General features: G+C 34.4%; 2 protein-coding genes across 9 annotated transcripts in view; one reads left to right on the plus strand and one right to left on the minus strand.

Annotated features, from left to right (window-relative positions):
- Positions 1-23,469, plus strand: part of LOC105198947 (monocarboxylate transporter 10) — a 429,682-nt gene that overhangs the window by 15,940 nt on the left and 390,273 nt on the right. The gene's annotated exons all lie outside the window — the stretch shown is intronic.
- LOC113003184 lies at positions 11,557-13,169 on the minus strand. Its single transcript, XM_026131506.2, has 4 exons — positions 12,750-13,169; positions 12,518-12,643; positions 12,207-12,440; positions 11,557-12,134 (listed from the first exon to the last, which is right to left on the minus strand). Exons 1-4 carry the CDS (start codon positions 13,129-13,131, stop codon positions 11,644-11,646), a joined length of 1,233 nt encoding a protein of 410 aa, XP_025987291.2. The 5' UTR covers positions 13,132-13,169; the 3' UTR covers positions 11,557-11,643.

Raw genomic sequence — 23,469 nt, forward strand, 5'->3', positions numbered from 1 at the left:
TTAACGGCTTCATTTTCAATTATAACATTTTGTTCATTAGGAAGATGAACTGGCAAACAAAATATAGCATTTAAATATGACTTTTATCTTGTAGTTTTTTTTTTTAAGAATACGCCAACAGGCTTCTACCAGTCCAACATAACGAGTTTCAATAAAATTATTTATTTCATCATGATCAATAATTACATTATCTGTTTCAGGCTCAATTGTGATAGCAGCGGCATCGTGACCTTTGTAAATATACTTATAAATATACATAACCGATTTGATACTTAAAACTATTGGGAGTATAAATTAATTCGGTCCGTTTTTTTATGATAAAAAATGCATTTATTTCAGAACAAATTGAATGAACAGATTAATCAAAGTATTGTCCATCACTGGCTACTACTTTGTCCCACCTCTCAGGCAATTTTCGAATTCCAACTCGAAAAAATGTTTCGTCTTTTGAAGCGATCCAAGTTAGGAGCCAATTTTCGATTTCTGCGAAAGAAGTGAACCGGTGTCCTGCCAAATCGTGCTGCATCCGTCGGAATAACCAGTAATCAGATGGAGCGATGTCCGGCGAATACGGCGGGTGCGGTAAAATATCCTATTTGAGCGTTTCCAAATAAGTTTTGACGATTTTTGCGACATGAGGCCGAGCGTTATCATGTAGCAGAATAACTTTGTCATGTCGTTCCTCGTATTCCAGCCGTTTTTCTCGTAATGCACGGTTCAAACGAATCAATTGTATATCGATCGCCCATAATGGATTTGCCAGGTTGTAGCAACTCGTAATATGTCTTGGAATTTTTTTGGCTGTCGAGAGCAAGGCTTGTCTTCAACGCTGAAATCACCATTCTTGAAACGTCGAAACCATTCCCTACATAATTTATCAGTTGGAGCATTGTCACCATAAACTTCTACCAGCATTCGATGCACTTCAGCTGCGCTTTTCTTCCAATTAAAACAGAAAACTAAAACCTCCTTCAAATGCTGCTTAGTTACTACAAAAGTTGACATATTTAACACAGTAAAAAACAGGGGTTTTGTATGAAACTTAAAGCGATATGTACTGAATATTATTGACAGATATCTAATCTTTCTGAAACCACTGGAATCAGCTGTTACTATGACATATTCATAACAGCCAGAGCCGTCTTTTGAAAACGGACCGAACTAATTTATACTCCCAATATTTCAACATTTATATGGCAATTGAAAATCATCGATAAAATAGGACAATACGGAATTACATAACGATTATCTACCATATATCCACCAGTATTGAGTAAAAATAAACAATTGTAAAGAAAAATTATAATTCTATTTTAAGAAATAGCGATAACTTTGACTTCTTAAAAAACCTCATTTAAAAAAAAACTTTTTTTTATAATATCTGTTTTCTTAAAATAAATAATTTTTCTCTTTTGTATAATTTTTTTTCCTCTTTTTTTCTCACACACACCAACGCACGTACGCACGCACGCACGCACGCACGCACGCATGCACGCACGCACACATACACTAAAAGATAAAGTTAAAACTTTATTTTTATTTACTTTATTTAAAATTCTACGAAGTTTTCGACGCGTTGTTTTAATAACTAATGCGACAAAAAGTCCATTTTACCATAGGTAAAATAACTTTACGTATGCAGAACGTACGTACGTAATAAATGAAACTGAAACATAAAATGCCATTATTGTTGTTAGGAATAAATTTTAGAAATTTATGATTTTTGTATTAATATTATTTTGTTTAAAAATTTCAATTTCTTTGAAAAGGTACTAATAAAATTGAACTTTATTAGTCGATCACGATCTGTCGACAAGCACGCCTGTCGTCTTTCCTCTCGCCAGGAAAATGTACGTCAATTTCGCCAAAATCTCAAATTGACACACTTACACGATGACAGCTAGATACAATAAATAAAGATCTCCACGAAGAATGGAACCAAATACGCAGTAATAACACAAGATAACAACACAAGACGTGAAATGCGGTTTTATGTATAAACTTTGACTCCGAAAGTTAGAACATTTAGTTAACTTATGTAATTGTATTTGAACTTATGTATTTGAATTAATATGTAATTAACTTGTCAACATCAGAATATTTTGTATATAGCGGCTGAAGAAGGCCTTAGTATGGCAGAAACTAGTCCCGCGTTATTTATTCCGAATGTTAACTGAGAAAATATATGTAATTTAATTTTTAACAACTAAAATTACTGCTCTTCATTGGCCACAGTTAAGTTTATGAATACACGAGCGACACATAGTATACTATTTGAACTTTATTATTTTGTATAATCTTAAAAAGTAGAATTAAAACTTACCTTCGTAAATTTGCACAAAAGTTTTTAACGCGTCGTTAAGCAGCTCACGAAATTATAAAACGTGACAGTTTTTTGACAGTTATTAATGAAGTAAGCTCATTTGATTATTTTTATTAAGTTAACTTTAACTATTATATTCCAAATGCAAGGAGACATGAAGTACGTTCTGTTTGATGCATGATACACATACTCATACATTCTTCTTTGACTATGGTCTACTTGACGCTACAAATGTTTCGAAGCATTCTTTGATTGGTCAATTTGTAAAATTTTTTGTTTTGATTGGTTAATTAAACGCTTCGAAGCATTTATAGCGTCAAATGGACCACAGCATTTATTAGCTGCGTTCAGCAATATAAAGGATAATTATGTTTTAGATCATTTTTAATTAATATCATATTTTCATGTTTAAATCTTTATTTCTTAAAAAAAGTTTTTTAAATAATTTAATCTGACAAAAAATATGCCTCTTGAAAATCAATACACAAATAAAAATTAAAAATAAAGTTAGAAGAAATATCTTTGATAACAAAACGTGATAACTCAATCTAAAACAAATCATTGTATAGATTAAATTGCTTAGTTGTTACTACGTTGCCTTTTATTTAATGCGACAAAAATATTTCAGTCAATTCAGTATCAATATGCTGAGTTTTATTGTCGAGTAAGTGTAAAACAATTATTGAAGTCAATCTGTGATAAGTATGTTGCCAATAAATTGATTAGAACTTGTCATTATTATATTTTGAAAACTGTTTATAATAATCTGTGAGCAAGATGGCAACAATATGTGAACAACAATTCCCATTTATAACTTGTGATAATTATAATGCCGATAAGTTGTTAGGAACTTGCCAATATTATATTTTAGAAACTGTTGCTGGCACGAACGTACTGATAAAAGAATACCCCCTTGTGTTGCTTTGCTCACAATTATGAGAATATTTGTGGCAAGTTGACAATAACTTGCAATTATTTGGCTATCTGGGATATAACTTACATTATATAACGATTGACAAAATTTCTTGGAAAAATTTTTGAACGTACAATTTTTGAAACAAATTTTAATATTTAATTTTACTGGTCTGTACAATCTGGTTGCATTCCAATATACATTGCCTGTACTAAAAATCTATAGTTCACGTTATACATATATTACAGATTATTAATACTGGTAATGAATTTCGAAACCCTGTTTTTATCACTTTGAAAGATTTTCTTGTCATAATAATCTAAATAAAGATAAAATAAAGTTATTTCTTTGTCTAGATAATTGTATAGATAATTTTAAATAAATAATGGTAAATACTAATTATACATTACATCAATATCTGAACAAAGTCAATACTGTTTTGTTTTACATATTATATTATTTCTTTTTCTAAAATTAACAAAGTTTTATAATATTGAATTTAATATTAATATAATTATATACAGTAAATAATTAATAATAAATAATTTTAATGTTGATATATTTACATATTTTATAGTATTGGAAGCCTATGTAAAAACTAATTTTGTACAAGTACATGATAATAAATTAAACAAGGTAATTGGGTGTGGATCTTTAACAGATGTATGTATAAAATAGAGACCCACATAGTAAATTTTCATCAAGAAAATTTTTTAACATTAAACATAAACAAATGCGACAAAACAAAAGTAATAGGCACCGTGCAGAAAACAGGTAACATGTATTAATATTTATAAATTACTTAAAGAATCATGTATTAATTATTCATAATTTAACAGCAGATCCAGTTTATTTAATAGTTAATAATATAAATAATATACAAAAATTAAGCAGATGGATGTCATTTCCCTTATTATTAAAAGGAGTTCAAACCTAAAAGAAAACATGATGAAAGTACATCATAAGAAGTAAAAATAAAAATTTTATTATTAGTGAACAATTTATAAATTGTGCGCATTATTACGTATGATTTACAAAAATAGACATCACACAGCACAAAGTAAACACAAAATATTTCAAATATATTCAACTGAACACGATACATTCAAAATTTTCAAAACGAATTTTATTTATCTTACTTAAATTTCGAAGAAATACTGACTATCAGAAATTACTTTGACTGTTGCAAAACACATTTTTCATTACTACGACTTTATTATGACGCCGTTACCAATAAAACTTTGTTAGCAGCATTGTTATATTAGGACGCATTTACAATATTTAAAGTAAAGTTTTAATATGTACCCATAAAAAGATATTTCCATTTTTCGAATTGTCTCGTCTCCCGAATTAAATAATAAATAAAATACAAAATTGTTAGATTGGACGAATTTACTAGTGAAGTTCGATCCTAATTATGCCCGTTGTCTCGTCCGGATGGAAATTAATAACTATGTAGCCGTGCCCCTGCACGCGCCTGGACAACAGTGTTTAAAAATAATCTCCAAAACAAAATGGGTGGCGCGCCTAGTGCGCCTTAGGCGCTGCGCGCACCTCGCCATCTCATGAGTTCAAATAATGAGGCAAATCAGACCTAAGGACCTAAGGAAGGGAGATCCAAGGGTGGGGAGTCCATCCGGACGAGACAACGAGCATAATTAGGATCGAACTTCACAGGTAAGTTTGTTCAATCTAACAATTATGCCCTTATGTCTCGTCCGGATGGAAATTAATAACTATGTAGTTGTTTAAAGCGGTGAATTGCCTTAGAAAAAACCCGTCTCTGACCCCGGAATTAGACCTGGTGAAGGAACTAGCTGCACTTTTAAACTAGGTCTGAACTTATACATAACATAAAAAGATGTTAAAGGTTGGAATGTGAAATCGAATATCAAAAATATTAGTGATACATAAAACGTAAGATAAGCACAAAAAAACCTATATAGGGAAAATGCGCCACAATGTAGATAAAAAACTCACTCTATAAAGAAAGGACTGCGTTGTTAAATACTTCGGAGTCTACTATGCGTTTCTTATAAAAGTTGGCAAATACTCGGGATTCTTCGGTCCAGCCTGCGGCACGCTTAATTAGATCTAATGATATTTCTTTTTTTTACAGTTTGGGACGTTGAAGCATGTCTGGTGCTGTGAGCTGAAATGGCGTCAATATCACATTTTTCTAGGCGCCGTTCATTCCAGCGTCCTACTGCTTGTGACGCAACTGCCTTAAAGAGTTTCGCCAAGGTGATAAATAGAGAATTGCATATAGATGGTCGCAAATTTTTTGCTCTCTCTATAAAGCATTCCGTGAGCCAAACCATGCAGAGATCTTCAGGATCATTGGACCGAGAAAAACAGAAAAGAAGTTAACAGCGACCTGGAACAAATATCTTAATCTGGTCTGGGATCCGTATAAACAACCCTTCCTTCAACGAAATCTGTGACACCTTCAGGAAAACAAGCGTCTGAGTTCTGTGACTCATCGTGAGGACTAGAAGAAGAACCAACTTCCTGGAGATAATCTTTAGAGAAGCTGAATCGTATGGAAAGATGGCTGCCGGACTGGTAGCTGGACTAGCTATCACTGGTGCCGGGTCTTATACATAGTCATACCGCGGTCGCGGTGGTTTGATTGCTGCAATCCCTCTGCAGAACCGTCCAACCATGGAATGATTGCCGATATCGTTGTTAGAGATCAATGAAACTGTGAATCTCGTGGTATTTAGGCTCAAAATTCTAGGCAATTTTTGTGCTAAAAAATCCAACATGTATGGAGCTGATGGAGAGTATAGAGGTAGCTGGTGATGCTGGCAGAAGTTCTACTAGGAGCGTAGAGAGCCAGAGTATTGCTTAATTGTCGCATTTGATAAGGAAGCAAGTAGAGCTGAAAGTGCTGCTGGGGGCGCTAATCGATTCTTGAATGCCTTCCGGATAACTTCCCGACCCCCAGGAACAGTGTTTCTTCTGTTAGATGGTGATCCATCGTTCAGTGGTGGTGTCGAGGCCGAGGTCTAGACTGGGAGCGGTAGTGGCGGCTTTGGCAGCTCTTGTAGTAAGGAGCTCCTGGTCGATGAGCCGACAACGGGCGAACAGGAGCCCGACTGTTTCCCGGAGGAGACCCGGACAAACAGGACTGATTTCGCTGCTGAGGTACCTGGTAAATTGGTTGCAAAGTCTCTTTCCCTACCTGCGATATGAATTTTGCCACTTTTTGACCTGCCCTTTCACAGGTCTATGGCGCCTTAAGTGTTTCCGCAAAGTTCTGGCCAAATAAAAATTCGTCGATCAAAGCCGCGTTTGCCGCGCTTTTTCCAACAATATTCAGAGACGGCTTAGTAAAAGCCCACCTGGCTAGAGAGAGGCGATAATGGTGACCAGACAGTCGATGGACTCCCTTTGCAAAGAATGCCAATGCCGATCCTGTTTCGTTGCTGAGGTCACGTATGACCTCTGGCTTTAATAAAAGTGACATGCCAGAGCTAAAAGCATTAAGACAGGCACCCACCTGCGCTTGGAATAGCGCCTGGTACTCGTCACGTTTAATGACCAAAGGAGTCAATGCCGCTGCTAGCTCCTTGTTGAGTTTAGATGGGGCCAATGCTGCTAAATCGTCTCTTGCTTCAAACTTGGTTAAGAGGGCATTGCGTAAGTTCTCGCTCAAACCCTTTCGAGCCTCCGTTTGAATTGAATTCAAAACATTTGGGTTCCAAGAGGACGATGCCGCAGGAGCCTGGGCCCCTCCAAATAACTCGCTGGCAAAGGAATGTGATTCAGAAGCTAGATTAGCGTCTTATGCTTCTGAAAGGCCGTTAAGAGGTGATTCTTTGAGTATGCTATTGGTAGGTGGGATTACATCTTTCCGTACCTTTATGGCCACTGGTGAGGCTGAAGAAACAAGAAAAGGCGGAAGAAACCGTTGGTTATGTCCTCTCTTTGCCAGAGATAGCCTCAAATTCTGGGTCAACAAGAGGACATACCTGGTATGACGCCCCGGTCGCTTGTGCGGTTCTTCGTCGCCGTGTTCTGGGGCAAAAGGCGTAGCTCTTGTCCGCTGTCGAATCCTCAAAAGATTGAGAGGCTACTTCCGTTGAGATGGCTGTGACTGCTGCTGCAGTGGCTGCAAAGGCAGGGTCTTCACGGGCTCTGGCACCAATACTCGGTTTCTCATCCAGAGATTCACCGCGGGCAAGGACGCCTCGAAGTACTTGACGGGCGGCGGCCGTTGCCAAAGCGCCGACTGCGCTTTCGATTCGACGCTCTGTTCATTGTGATGATGAGCCTTTTCCAAGCTGTGGTCGGGGACGCCATCTCTGTGCAACTTGTTGTTGCTGCCGCGTTTACCGGCGCTGCAGCCTCCGACGCCATTGGCACCACGTGATGGCGGCGGCGGCTGATGTAGGCGATTGTTGTTGTCGCGCAGCCGGTGACGCTCTCGATGATTCTCGCGATGCTGCTCGTGCAGTTTTTTCTTGCGCCGGGCACCCTAAGTGGTGACCGTCTCCTTTCACGCTTGGCACTATTCTCTCCTTTGCACTTGTCGTTTGATACTGCTATTGCTGCTGCTGGTGGTGGTGCTGCTGCTGTGATTGTTGTTGGTGTTGTTACTGCTGATGCAACCCTGTCAGTTGATCGTCTATGTTTAGTCTATGTTCTATATCCTTATTGTTGCTCTTGAACGAGCTCGCGTGACTTTGCGAAGTACTTTTCGGATTCAGTACTGGTGTAGGACTGGCAGGGCCCCGCCTCCTGCCGCTCATCGCTGCAAGTGCTACCTTGGTTGGCTAGCTTGGCCGTCATCTTGCGGCGCACCTCGTCACAGAGGACAAAAACACGAGATTTGCGGATTGTGGCACGAGGTCGTGATGCAGTCCGCGAATCCACCGTCGCTGCCGTTGACGACGCCGCTCACACGGAAGCTCTCGAACGACGACTATGATTCGCGGCGGAGAGAGTGCAGGAGAAGAAGAAGAACTCCCGACGATCACGGCTGCCGACGATGACAATTTCTTTCTCACTTTTTCTCTCTCTCTCTGCCTCTCTCTTTCTCTCTCTCTTTCTCACAGTTCGGGGCGAACTATAACCTAGCGCGCGTCTCCGCACTTTGTATGACCGATCCTAAAGGGCCTCGCACATGAAATGCATAACGTAACATAAGCACAACATAAGAGCGACAGATCAATGAAAATGCTATGTAAATCAATATGGCGACTTTATGTTAGATGCTCATTGGCCCATCGGTCTTATGTTGTGCATATGTTATGTTATGCATTTCATGTGCGAGGCCCTTAAGCGAGGGAAACTCGTTCCGTCTTTTGCACGCGACTACCCTCCTCGATGAAGGGAGCGTGACAAAGCACGGGGCGGAAGAGGGGGAGCTGTTCTCGCGAGCCGGTACACGTCGCAGACGGAAAGCTCTCGCAAGATGCACACGTACGCTACGCGGTTGGCCGCGGAACAAAGCAGATGTAGCGGCCACACACGCCGAAACGTGCACGCTATGCGCGACATCGATGTCGTTCGATTGTGCGGCCATCGTGCAGCTGAAAACACGCATGCATGGCCTCGTACACGCTCTCCTGGTCGCGCTGACTTGGTGCTTTTGGAGATACCGAGCGGTTTGGGTTTACCGGCGTGCGCGCGTGCACGCTATCGTACACCTTTTGCGCCCGAAGCAGCCTGAACAGCATCGCGGGCAGTCGTTGGTGCGCACCCCCGAATCATACGCGAGCACTCAGCAGCGAGCAGGCAGGCAGCGAGCACTTGCGAGTCGTCGATTCCTCGTTGTCTGCTGCAGTTTCTGTCGTCTTTATACTTGCTGCGCCCGCAAGGTTATGCTACTTCCCGCACACGAAACTCTTTTTTCCACGCCGTATTCGCACGTGCGCGTTTACCAGTGCCGGCGTGGCATTGCGTTACCGCGGGTTACGTAAACGCGCTGCATTGTTGGCGTAGCACTCTCTTCACGGAAAAAAACGTATGCGAGACGCAGGTGACCCAACGCTGGCGAGGCCTCTTGATCTAACGACCTCAAAAGGTCGATCGCGCGAGTGCGGGCTCAGTTTACTTCCTCGGCGAGAAAAGAATTTGCGCATCTGGTCTAGCAGCTCTATCACTATCTCTCAGAGCGAGATCTGCAAGCAGGAGATTCCCACGACGACTGCCTATCCACCGATAATCCTGAAAACCGCGATCTTTTCTTTTGTCGTTGGTTTTGCGAGCGCGATCTCTTGCAATTCCGCGAGCGATCCTGGGATTGTTTCGAACTCGGATAAGAGTCTCAAGATTTCCTCTTATCTCTGTGATGTCTCGAGTTTTTTTTTTTTAAGCTTACACACTATCAATTTTAAGAAGAAAACACAAGCTGTTGTTTTCGGCAAGCGAATAGAACACAATAAGATGGCGAGGCGCGCGCAGCGTCTAGGACGCACTAGGCGCGCCACCCATTTTGTTTTGGAGGTTTTAAGAATTTTTAAACGCTGTTGTCCAGGCGCGTGCTGGGGCACGACTACATAGTTATTAATTTCCATCCGGACGAGACATAAGGGCATAACTGATATTTTACCGTTATTATAACATTTTATTTTTGTAATATTGTAATGTTAAAATGAAAACTTTATATAAGATTATTAAAACTTTATGCAGTACTACATCATTAAGTTTAACAAATTTTATTTCAGATACCACAGAAGAAGATCTCTAAATAGAAATGTATATGAATTAAAAACAGTTTTTTTTTTAACATGTTACTGTTTAAGTTTTATTACCCATGAAGAAGATAACTGAATAAAAAGGATTTTGCAGCAACAGAGTGAATCGTAACAGTTGAACCAGATTTTTACTCTACGAAAGAAATTACCAACTGCAATATTATAAATAAATTACTAATGTGATATCATGTTTACATAATATCAACGCAAAAAGAAATGAACTTAGTTTACATTTCTTTAATTATGTGCAACGAAACAATTTTCACATTTCACAGATATATTATTATCTTAATTTAATTCTAATCAATATAATCTTTATTGCAGTTTTTATTCTTACATCATTCATTTACTTGGATGTCTATTATGCCTGATTTAATTATGTAGACAGTTTTCTGAGTATTTTAGGTATTCATCGCAAATCTTATTACGATGTTGTACGTCACTATTTACAAAATGTCACAGACAAATTCTGAGTATAATTCTAATAGATTAGTCTATCTGATACATTAGTTTATTTAAGGATCATTTTAATTTATATGTATATCAATCTAATAATTTCTCTTTCGCTTGCAATTTATTTGGTTCAAATACGTTATATTATTAAAATGTGATACATTGTATTTCTATTATAAAAAATAACAAAAATATATTATTACCCAACAAAATAACATTGTATTTCTATTAGAAAAAATGACAAAAATATATTATTACCAACAAAATAGTATTAAAGACTGATATGTAGATATATTTAGAATTCGATAATATTCAAATTTTATTAAAAACTGCAATTTTAGTGTTACTGTCCAAGTTTTATTACCCATAGAGAACATAACTGAATAAAAAGAATTGTAATTTTGCAGCAACAGAGTGAATTGTAATAGTTCAACCAGATTTTTACTCTACGAAAGAAATTACCGACTGTAATATTATTTTGGCTTTATACGAGATTTAAGAATGTTTTGGCTGTAATATCTAACGTAAATAATTTAAAAAAATAAATAATAAATAATAAATAATTAAAAAATAAATAATAATAAATAAATAATGAATAATAAATAATTTAAATTAAATGATAAATTTGAGAATATTATATGAGAATAATAACTGCAAATACGAGCTACGTAACATAATGTCAATGCACAAAAAAATGAACTTTGTTTACATTTGTTTAATTATATGCAACAGAATAATCTTCAGATTTCACAGATATAAGGTAAAATGCCCAATACTTGGACAGATTTTTTGAAAAAAAATTTAACCTCGTTATTTCAAAGCCAAAATATCGTTAATTTAATATTTTTTCGATTCCCAGATATAATTTGCATATTTAAGAGACAATTTAAAAAAAAATGGTTTAAATAGAGCTTTTAAACATTAATTAAACTTGATTTTAAAACGTGGTTATATACTGGAATAGTTGGACAACCATTTTTAGTTGACGTAGTACTTGGACACTTTAAAACCCATAAGTTGGACAATGTTCCAATATTTGGACACATTCGAACCTAATAGTTGTACAATACTTTAATACGGGATATCAATTAGGTAAATGAAGTTGATAATAATGATAAAATAATAGAAATAGAAGTGATAAATGCACATACATTGTAGTATTAATTTTAATTTTAAATTTTATTATTTTAGTACAAAAATAATGCACTTAAGAACAATAAAGAAGTTACATTAACAAAAATAACATTTCATACAGTGGAATCACATTTTTCTTTTTTTACTTTAATTTTTGTTTGTAAAAACTCCATTTCCTCTAGAATGAATGAATTTTCCAATTCAGCTAATTCGGCATTCACTTTCTGGAGCCGCTCTGTTAAGGGACCAACATTTTCTTTGCTGTTTTCCGATTTGATTGCCTTCTTTAAATTCTGTATTTGTAATTTAAGTTCTTTCTTCTTTTGTATTTTTTTCTTCTTATTTTCATTATATTGCTTCACAATAGTTGTTTCTTTGTCTCTTATTATTTTCGCCTTTTCCCTTTCTTGTTTGTTCAATAAAATTTGTTGCCCTTTTTCTTTTTTTTCTGCTTCTTTCTGTTGCATCGCTATCAACAGGTCGTCAACAACAGCCACAGTTGGGGTATTTTTAGATGTACTTTTTTTTCTCTTCTTCGTAAACGTAGGTACAGGGAAAAATTCTTGTAGCTTAGGTGATATTTGTATATCATTTTTACTTCCACCTGAAATGAGAAAAAAAATGTAATTAAATGCATTTTCGATTAAAAAATTGAAAATGCTTTGAAAAAACTCACAAGTACTTGAGTTAGATTCTTCGTTGATGCTTAGGTGACTGTTATTGTCATTTATGACATTTATAGAATTGTGTTTGCTTAATACAGAAGTTCCAAACACAGGACTAGTTTTTTCTAAGATATCAATCTGTACAGAAGCTTTAACAGAATCATAAGAGTCTTCTTGCTCTGTATTTACAGTATTCTCAGACTCATTGGTACCTTCGGAAGTTATCGTGAAATCCAGAACCTCATCTATAAATAAGAAAGTTTTTATTAGAAAATAATTATGTATACAATATATCTTTTTACAAAAAGAAATTTTTACAAACCTTTGTTTGATATATTCAAACAATGAGAACTACTTGATTCTCTATTCGAGTCACTATTAAACTCTTCACTGTCAGTCTTATCCAAATCATCTTTATTTTTTTCTTCCGGTACAAGTTGACTGTCAACTAGAAAGAGATATTTACTTAGTATACTTATAATTTATTATAAATAGTATTATATAATTATTATTATTACTATTATATAATTTATTATAAACAAAATTGAACAGACCTCTGATATCTACGCTACTTGGGGAGCTGTCGCTGCTCATAGTCACATCATCAACATTTATTGCTATAACTGTGGCTGTTACACGATTGCCCAGTTCATCGTACACCTCAATTAACTCTGCTACTGGCAATTTTGCTAGAGTATTTTGTTCGATGCTTGGAGTTATAGCATAACTCATGTCCAATGAGTTTTCATCCGCTGCGTTGATAACAGACAAGTCCAGCTGGTTGTCGGAATGACTTGAAGCATCAAGCATGGTTTCATCAGTTGCTCCGGATGCGTTATTAATTGCCATACCAATCAAATCAGCATTTGGTATTGGTTGATCAGCTGGTAATGAATTGTCAACTGTTAGAGCTTCATTTGAAGGTACATCATGCATTTCTATACAAATAGAAAATCAAATTAGATGCTGTATATATACATATAGATAATTAAAAGAGCTTACTCACCATTACATAGTTTTTTCAGCTTAAGCCAAGATTCATATAATGCCACATATTTCACATCACCATTCCATTTGTTTTCTGATTCAGCTTGTTTGAAAGACTCTATGATATCCGGAGAAATAACATATTTTTCAAACATAGCTAAAAGTTCTGTATTCTTTATGATACTGTCTTGATCTGAATTGTTGGTTGAATGTAGATTAATGCTTGCGTCTTTCTTCTTACTCTTCTTGCTTAAAACATTATAGTTAACTGCATCAGCGTTGAATGGATATAAGCCACAGGCTCTAAAACCATTTTTAACAACGTCAGTGAGATCATACGATTCCAAGGCCATTTTTAAAACTGGAGCAAACATATGTTTCTTAACATCAACAACATTATTGTCGATTCTCCATTGACGTAACACTTTTCTATAAGAATCCTTCAGTGGATGGAAGACAGCAACATCTAATGGTTGTATGATGTGTGTGGCATTTGGATAAAGTACTACTAGTTCTATAAGATGCTCTTTGCAGAACTTAAGTAGTGGTAGCGTCATATGTGAGCTATGTCCGTCTACATATAAGATGATAGGAAACACGTAATTGTTCTCTTGTAGCCATTTGTAAAATACATTACTTATATAACTGTAAAAGCTTTCACCTGTCATCCAGCTACGTTCCGTGTTTCCTACTCCCCAGCCTCTTGGTATTTGGTCCAAAACATTCTTCTTTGGCGACGTTTTCAGATCAAATAAAATCATGGGAGGTGGCATTACTCCAGAAGCAGCAACAGTAAATAATATTGTTAAACTGGCTTTCTCGTTACCGGACATTATTTGATATGGAGCCTTAACACCTTTCTCTGTTATCACTTTGTTGTCCTTAGGAACAAGCATAAACGCAGACTCGTCCAAGTTGAATACTCGGTGTGGTTTTATATGCAGCAAGTTTTTTGTGTCAAGGTATTGTTTGACTTTTGCAAACCAGTTTCGAAGGTCTACTTCAGTGACGGCTGCTCTGGTAGAAGTCAGATTTTGTGCTATTCTGGTACTCAGATTTGGATGTCTCTTCATAAAAGCTCGATACCAGTGTTGCCCAGGACGATTGTTCTTGAAAGGACTCTTAGCTTTGTTATTATTGAAATATTTTTGTACGCAGTCAAGGAGTCTTGTTTTATTCACAGGAAAACCACTATCTGCACTGAACACTATCCAACTTGCAATTTCATTTTCTTCTTCCGCACTCAACACAGTTTTTGGTCCCTTCCTACACTCAAGTGGTGAGTTATACTTTGATTTTAAAAAAAGAGTACTCTTTGGTACTCCAAAACTGTGAGCAGCTTGACGGAGAGTCAGCCCTTCGCCCATTGCATTGAGAGCAGCTTGAAGAGTTTCAACACTGTAATTTTTTTCACTTCTCTTCTTTTTAGCTACAGCTCTACGATACTGACCACTTGCACTCTTCTTCTTCTTCTTAGCAGTCTCTTTTACAGTTTTCTCATTAATTTTCTTCCTAGCCATCCTGACTACCAAATGCTTGCCAAGTCAAGTTCTGGATTTTCAGGTTAAGTTGGTACGAAGGTGCGAAATTTTTTTTCTTGATGTTTTTTTTCAGTCCGTAAGTAAATATTAAATATTCCACAACACTGATAGTTATTAGAGAACACTTTTTGTAAACATTTTTCACTAAAAATTGTACTAACAAAATCCCGGAGAAACGTGTCCAAGTACTGCATTGATATATCAGTGCCTATGATCTGAAGTTGGACACGAGCGTTGCGTGTGTCCAACTACTACGATTATCGAACGTATACTTGGACAGCTAATTTCCAAAGAAATAATTATTTTTGTAATAATATTATATTGGAAACATTGTTTAGTAATATAAAAACTATCAGATAATATCACAACTTATATATATAAATGCATCGGACTTATTGTAACAGTATAAACACAATTAACAAAAATGTAAAAATACAAGAAAAATTATGTCGCTCTTATGGGGCTTAAGGTGACATTTCAAATTGATCATTTTTATTCAATTTTTTGAAATAAGTATTAATAAAAATTATATGTTATTCAAAAAAGTGTTCGCAATACTAATCTATTTTATTTTTCAATTGAATATTTTTTATTTTACCATAAAAGTAGGTTTTTGAGTGTCCAAGTATAGGTCTAAATTTTCATTTTGTCCAAGTATTGGGCATTTTACCTTATTATCATTATCATTTTATTTTGATTACATTTGTAATCAATGTAATCTTTATTGCAGTTTTCATTCATTTACTTGGGTGTCTATTATGCCTGATTTAATTGTATAGACATTTTCTGAGTATCTTAGGTATTCATCATAAATCTTATCACGAAGTTGCAAGTCACTTTTTACAAAATGTCACAGACAAATTCTGAGTGTAATTCTAATAGATTAGTCTATCTGATACATTAGTTTATTTAAGGATTATTTTAATTTACATGTATTATCAATCTAATATTTTCTCTTTTGCTATCAATTTATTTGGATTAAATACGTTACATTATTAAAATGTGATACATTGTATTACAAAAATAAAAAAAAATAATAAAAAAAAACTTTAAAAAAACCTTTAAAACCTTTAAGCCTTTTAACCTTTTAACCTTCTTAACCTTCTTCAACACCTTCAATTCTTTTTTCAATTTTATTTCCACTCAAAAATTCTTTGATCCTTCCTCCCTCCTTCCTTCCTTCTTTTTTATATTATTAAATTCCTCTTCTTTTCTTTATTTTTATTTCATATTTAAAAAAATATTTACTAAAAAAGATAAAATTCTATTAGAGAAATTTTTATTTTTATGACACAAAATATCAAAATGTCATGTAATATTCGCCCATTACTAAAAAAAAACCTTCAAACTGATCCTTCCTTCTTTTCTTACTTTTATTTTATTAAAAAACCTTTACCTTTTTCAACACCTTCAATTCTTTTCTCCTTTCAATTTTATTTCCTTTCTACACTCCTTCGATTCTTTTTTCTTCCTTTCTTACTTTTTATATTCTTTTCCTTTTCTTTTCTTTACCTTCTTTTTCTACGCATTTTTTAAAATTTTTAATAAAATAGATAATATTTTATCAAAGAAATTTTTATTTTTATAATACAAAATATCAAAATATTACATGATATTCACCCATTATTCCTTTATTTAAAAATTTTTAAATTTTTATCTTCTCCTTTTTAAATTCCTTTCTCCTTTCTGTATTAGTCCCATTTCAAAACTTTTACTTTTTCCTTCTATCATTAATTCATCCTTTTTCTAATCCAACCTCACAATGTTTGTACACAAAAGAGCATTGTAATAAGAATATTATAATAAATATTAAACAAAATTGATATCTGAAAATAAAGTACAACATAAAGTATCAATTTTTTATAATCATAATTTTTACAACTATAAATATAAGAACGTTTAATAAAACTTATCTGAAATAATCATAAAGTCGCCCAAGGGAAAAAAAAGAAAAATCTTTAGACGCAGGAAATAATAAATTTGCTATTACTATTGACCTCTTGACAATTATTATGCGTGTAACTGTCAACGCGATTAAGTTTAACTATCAACCATGGTGGAAGTAATAAGGTGTGCTTATGCGCACGTTTCTTGCAATATCCAATCACAGAACGTGACAGAAGTCCGCCATGTTTTGCACTTTTGACTGTGTACTAACTCACGGAAACACACCGACACAAGAATCTGTTTGTATGAGTTCAAAATAGACGATTTTTGTCACGATGCGCAGAACAGACGAAAATGTGTCCGCAATACGAGCACACCTTATTACTTCCACCATGCTATCAACGCGATCTCTGCGATGACAGCAGCTCACAAAGTAAGCACAATTGGAAAACTAATCAGCATCTCGAAAAAGCGACAACAATAACTTCGATACATTCGATATATTCTTTATATGCCTTATATATATATATATATACATATATATATATATATATATATACACTACTCAAAAAAAATTAGGGAACACTTTCCAGACACCAAAAATTAGGCTATTTTCAAATGACTGTAACTCGGTGAAAAATCATCGTAGATAAAAAATAAAAAAAGCATTTTGAAGCTTGAAGATCGAGCTTTAACGTTCTACCAGCAGATTTTCAAAATTCTTTTAACTTTCTTGTCTTATGCAGTAAAAAAGTACACCTTGTTTTGTTCGTTAAAATTTCGTATTTTTGACACTTTGCAGATCGACCAACAAATTTTTTTCAAATAATTCAAGTAAAATTTCATAAACTACAACATTTTACCTACAAAATGCTTTTTTAAAAATTTCTCTACGATTTTTTTTGACCGAGTTACGCAACTTTGAAGCTAAACCTGCATTTTTTACAAATGATATCCGTACTCCGTGAAAAATTATCATAGACAAAAAATCAAAAAACCATTTTAAAGCTCGAAGTTTCAGCTTTAACATGCTATTAATGGTTTTCAAAAATTTTCTCAATTTCTTAGTACTATGCCCCAAAAAAGATACACTGTTTTTTCCTTAAAATAACGTATTTTTAACAGCCTGTAGCTCAATAAAAAAATTTTTCTCGACAAATCCAATACAAGTGCCATAAAGTATGACATTTTCTCTACAAAATGCTTTTTTTAAAATTTTTTCTACGATTTTTTTTGACCGAGTTACAAGACTTCGAAGATATACATTTTTTACAGTACATTTTTCCGAAAAATGACGTCTACCGCCGACATTAGCATTACCCAATGTGCACCACGTGGAGGTTGCCAGTCGGATTTTTGCACATCGTGTGTGTGTGTGTGTGTGTGTATGTGTGTGTGTGTGTGTGTGTGTGTGTGTGTGTGTATGTGTCACAGCAGAGATAAGGAGCCCACAGTTCGTCACTTCTGCACTATTTAACGACTCCAAACCCTCTTTACTGTGTATGTGTGTGTGTGTGTGTGTGTGTGTGTGTGTGTGTGTGTGTGTGTATATCACAGCAGAGATAAGGACCCCGCAGTTTGTCACTTTTGCAGTATTTAATGACTCCTCTCTGCTGTGTGTGTATGCGCGCGCGCGCATGAGTGTTCAATGGCGTGTATTTCGTGTGTGTTCGTTATATCAACGATATTCTACGACCACACGTTTTGCTATTAAATCGAACCTGTCGGAACTTTATTTTCATGCAGGACAACGCTCGACCTCATACGGCGAATATAACGCGACGTTTTTTTCAACGACACGCAATTAGACTGTTAAATCATCCCATCAATAGCCCGGACTTAAATCCAATCGAGCACATTTGGGATGAAATGGAACGACGATTAAGGCGTCGCAAGGAACAGCTGCGAAATTTAGAAAAATTGGGAGAAATTTTAACGGAAATTTGGCACAACATTCCGCAAGATTGTATTGCAAGATGTATAAATATGCGAGAACGCTTGCAAGCAGTAATTGATCAGAGAGGAGGAAATACACACTATTGAACTCTCATGCGCGCGAGCGCATACACACACAGCAGAGAGGGTTTGGAGTCATTAAATACTGCAGAAGTGACAAACTGCGGGGTTCTTATCACTGCTGTGACACACACACACACACACACACACACACACACACACACACACACACATACACAGTAAAGAGGGTTTGGAGTCGTCAAATACTGCAGAAGTGACGAACTGTGGGCTCCTTATCTCTGCTGTGACACACACACACACACACACACATATACACAGTAAAGAGGGTTTGGAGTCGTTAAATAGTGCAGAAGTGCCGAACTGTGTGCTCCTTATCTCTGCTGTGACACATACACACACACACATACACACGCACGCACGCGCGCACGCACACGCGCACACACGCACGCGCGCACGCACACGCGCACACACGCACGCGCGCGCGCACACACACACACACACACACACATACACACACGATGTGCAAAAATCCGATCGGCAACCTCCACGTGGTGCACATTGGGTAATGCTAATGTCGGCGGTAGACGTCATTTTTCGGAAAAATGTACTGTAAAAAATGTATATCTTCGAAGTCTTGTAACTCGGTCAAAAAAAATTGTAGAAAAAATTTAAAAAAAGCATTTTGTAGAGAAAATGTCATACTTTGAGGCACTTGCATTGAATTTGTCGAGAAAAATTTTTTTATTGAGCTACAGGCTGTTAAATATACGTTATTTTAAGGAAAAAACAGTGTATCTTTTTTGGGGTATAGTACTAAGAAATTGAGAAAATTTTTGAAAACCGTTAATAGCCTGTTAAAGCTGAAACTTCGAGCTTTAAAATGGTTTTTTGATTTTTTGTCTACGATGATTTTTCACGGAGTACGGATATCATTTGTAAAAAATGCAGGTTTAGCTTCAAAGTTGCGTAACTCGGTTAAAAAAATCGTAGAGAAATTTTTAAAAAAGCATTTTGTAGGTAAAATGTTGTAGTTTATGAAATTTTACTGGAATTATTCGAAAAAAATTTGTTGGTCGATCTGCAAAGTGTCAAAAATACGAAATTTTAACGAACAAAACAAGGTGTGCTTTTTTACTGCATAAGACAAGGAAGTTAAAAGAATTTTGAAAATCTACTAGTAGAACGTTAAAGCTCGATCTTCAAGCTTCAAAATGCTTTTTTTATTTTTTTATCTACGATGATTTTTCACCGAGTTACAGTCATTTGAAAATAGCCTAATTTTTGGTGTCTGGAAAGTGTTCCCTATTTTTTTTTGAGTAGTGTATATATATATATATATATATATATATATATATATATATATATATATATATATATATATACTAGACAAGACAAGCGCTACAAAACTTTTGATATTACATAATTTTACACAAATTTAATATTACATTATTAACCCCTCAATACACAAAGTCAAAATACAGGATCTCCGCGATGACAGCCGGCTCACGAAGTTAGCGCAGCGAGAGAATCAATCGGCATCGCGGAAAAACACCAACAATAATTTTGATACATTTGATATATTCTTTACATGCTTTTTTTCAAAAAGGATATATATATATATATAGGATTATTTATGCCTGTTTATATGAACAACACAAAGATCTCTTTAAAATTTCTGTAGTAATTATCTTCTTAAATATTTATTGATACAATTAATATTTAATATTTTAAAATACTAAAATTATTAAAAGAAGTTTGTAAATAACAAAATGCAAGCACACAAATGTATTAATAAAATTCTAGCTCAATGAGTTCCGAAAACACAAGGATATAAATGGCGAATTTATAAAATCTAATTGAAGAGAAGTTCTACCTCTTTGAAGACGACAAATATTTTCATCTGTATCTTAGAAAAAATTAATATGCTATTTTAACTTGCTTAAATTAATCAAAATTTTATAAATTTGTCATTTTTGTACAACACTCAATATATGTAAAATAAAATAATCTTTGAGTACTTATACCCACATAGAACAAAAACCTCCAATGGACATCTGCCGTGGAGGTTCAGACCTTCCAGTGGACGTCCCATGGACATCCAATGGACAGCCATTTGGTATCCACAGTTCCACACCACTCTTATTAACTCTTTGTTTATTTAGCCTTAGATATTTTTAATATAATTTATATAAATAATTAAAATCTGTTTCTGCCCATGGCCAAATCAGTCAAAAAACAACAATTAGAAATAGTATCGGAGCATGAAAAAACATTAATGACGTAAAGAGCCCGTTGCCAAAGTTAATTTTGCAATTAATTATTATAAACAAATTGTCAAAAATGACTGTAGAGGAAAATTGATTGCGCCAATCGATTCACCGAGAAGAATTACTAAAGAAACATATATGACGTTTTTTTAATTATTATATTTGTTATAATTGTTATAAACAAATTAGTTGCATAATTGTTTTGATAAAGAGATAATGACCAAATTCCGTAAAAAGAGCGCGTAATGTACGTAATGTAACATTTTATCCTTGTTTAACTTTCGGTGATCAACAAGGATTACGTCATGCGCATTATACGTTTTAAGGAATCTATCTGACTTCTATGATGGAAGTAAAATCTCATGAAACTATAGAGATTTTATGGACTTCTAATGGACGTCCATCTGATTTCCATAATGGAAATAAAATCGCATGGAGCTATGGATGTTTCATGGACTTTTAATGGATGTCTATCTGACTTCTACCATGAAGATAGACCTCCCATGGAATTATGGAAAGGTGATGGAGATTAATTTTTATGTGGGTTCGTTCTCAATTTAAAATCGTCTTAAGCACAATCTTAAGAAATTAATACTGCCATAAAGGAATAAAAGATCGTATATGTACTTATAAGACGATCTAATGGCTTCTGCCGCGCGGCAAGCGTTTCCGCGTCCAGTGTGAAGGAGACATAAATGTAAGACTAAACTACATGTAAATATCTCAACATATAAATTTTCCATTATTCTACGTACATTAACTTATAACAAATGTTCAATGGACGTTTATAATGTATTGATAGAATATATTTGTCATAGAGTTAGGATAAAATTCTAATAGAGATTTACCTGACTTCCATGACGGAAGTAAAATCTTATGGAGCTATCGAGGTTTCATGAATTTTTAATGGACGTCTATCTGACTTCTACGATGGAAGTAAAATCCCATGAAGCTATGGAGGTTTCACAAACTCCTAATGGAGGTCTGTCTGATTTCCATGATGAAAGTAAAATTCCATGGAGGTTTCATGGACTTCTAATGTTCGTCCATCTGACTTCCATCGTGGAGATAGACCTCCCATGGAGCTATGGATGTTTCATGGACTTCTAATGGACGTCCATCTAATTTCCACCATAGAGATAGACGTCCCATGGAGGTATTGAAGGGCGATGGATATCCACTGGAGGTCAATTTCTATGTGGGTATTATATAAAGGTAAAGATTTGTAAATAAAAAACAAAAACAATTAAAAATACAACTGAACTCAAGCTTGAGGATTTTTTAAATAATGAATGAATATCATATTACATGTTCTGAGGTTTTGTGTTATAGAAATGAAAATTTCTTTAATCGAACATTATCTCTTTTAGTAAAGATTTTAAAATATGTGCAATGAGGGTAGAGAGACATGAAATAATGTAAGAAGGAAGGAGAAAGAATTGTGAGAGTGTAAAATAAATAAAAAATATAAAGCAGAAAGGAATTAAAGAAGGTGGAGAAGGTAAAGTTTTAAATAAAGTACAAAAGAAATTAGGAATGTAATTGTACACGAATTTGAAGGTTTCTTTAATAATGGATGCATATTATGGTATATTGACATTTTGTTTTAAGAATTACTATTTCATTAACGGAACATTATTTGTTTTAATAAAAATTAAAAAAAAATGTGTGAAATAATGTAAGGAAGAAGAGAGAAAAATTGTGAGAGTGTAAAATAAGAAAAAAGTAGAAAATAGAAAGGATTTAAAGAAGGCTGAGAATGTAAGGATTTTTAAATAAAGGACAAAAGAAATTAAGAATGCAATTGAACACGAGTTTGAAGATTTTTTTAATGACCACATATATCTCAGAAAATAAAATTTCAGAGGTAAACTTTTCATTATAATATCTCCGTCTGTAGAATACGGACAGAAAAAATAAAAACATTTTTATTATAGAACTTTACCCATTGTTTGAGAGTATTTAGAACTTGATCGATTCAGAAGTTATTGAGATAATCTTGTGTGCTTGGAAGTTGATGACTCGTGTATAATATTTGTTTTTAATACAAAAATGCAATCATATCACGTGCTAAGTATAAACGTGATTGTATGTTAAATAATTATAACATGCTTAAATTTTAAGTTTTGTGTAGATTTTGGTTATATAAACAACATAAAAGAGTTGTACATACGGGTATCTATTACAAAAATGTGATATTAACGTGTACTATTAATAATAATTTTATAGACATTTACTCTATCAGGAAACAATATCTTTTAAATGTTTTTTAAATATTTAAAAAAACGTAATAAAAAATAAATATTAAAAAAAACATTTAAAAAACATTGTCTACTAATAGAGTAATAATAAATCAAATCATATTCTATTTTTATTTATTCATAATCATCAAGAACATGATCTGTCATTTGTCATCGTGAACTCTATTATTCTTAATCATAAATGTATAATTTTTGAAATTTTTATTATTTATATTTAGTAATATGTAAACATGAAATTAAATAGCGCGCGCGTAGTGCGCGTTTGTGTTGTTCTAGTTTACTAAAAAATATATGTTCAATAAACATTTCTTCAATTTGTTATTTGAAAAAAAAAAAAAATTAATATAAAATAAA

The sequence above is a fragment of the Solenopsis invicta genome, chromosome 5, assembly GCF_016802725.1.
Source record: "Solenopsis invicta isolate M01_SB chromosome 5, UNIL_Sinv_3.0, whole genome shotgun sequence".
Lineage (NCBI taxonomy): Eukaryota > Metazoa > Arthropoda > Insecta > Hymenoptera > Formicidae > Solenopsis > Solenopsis invicta.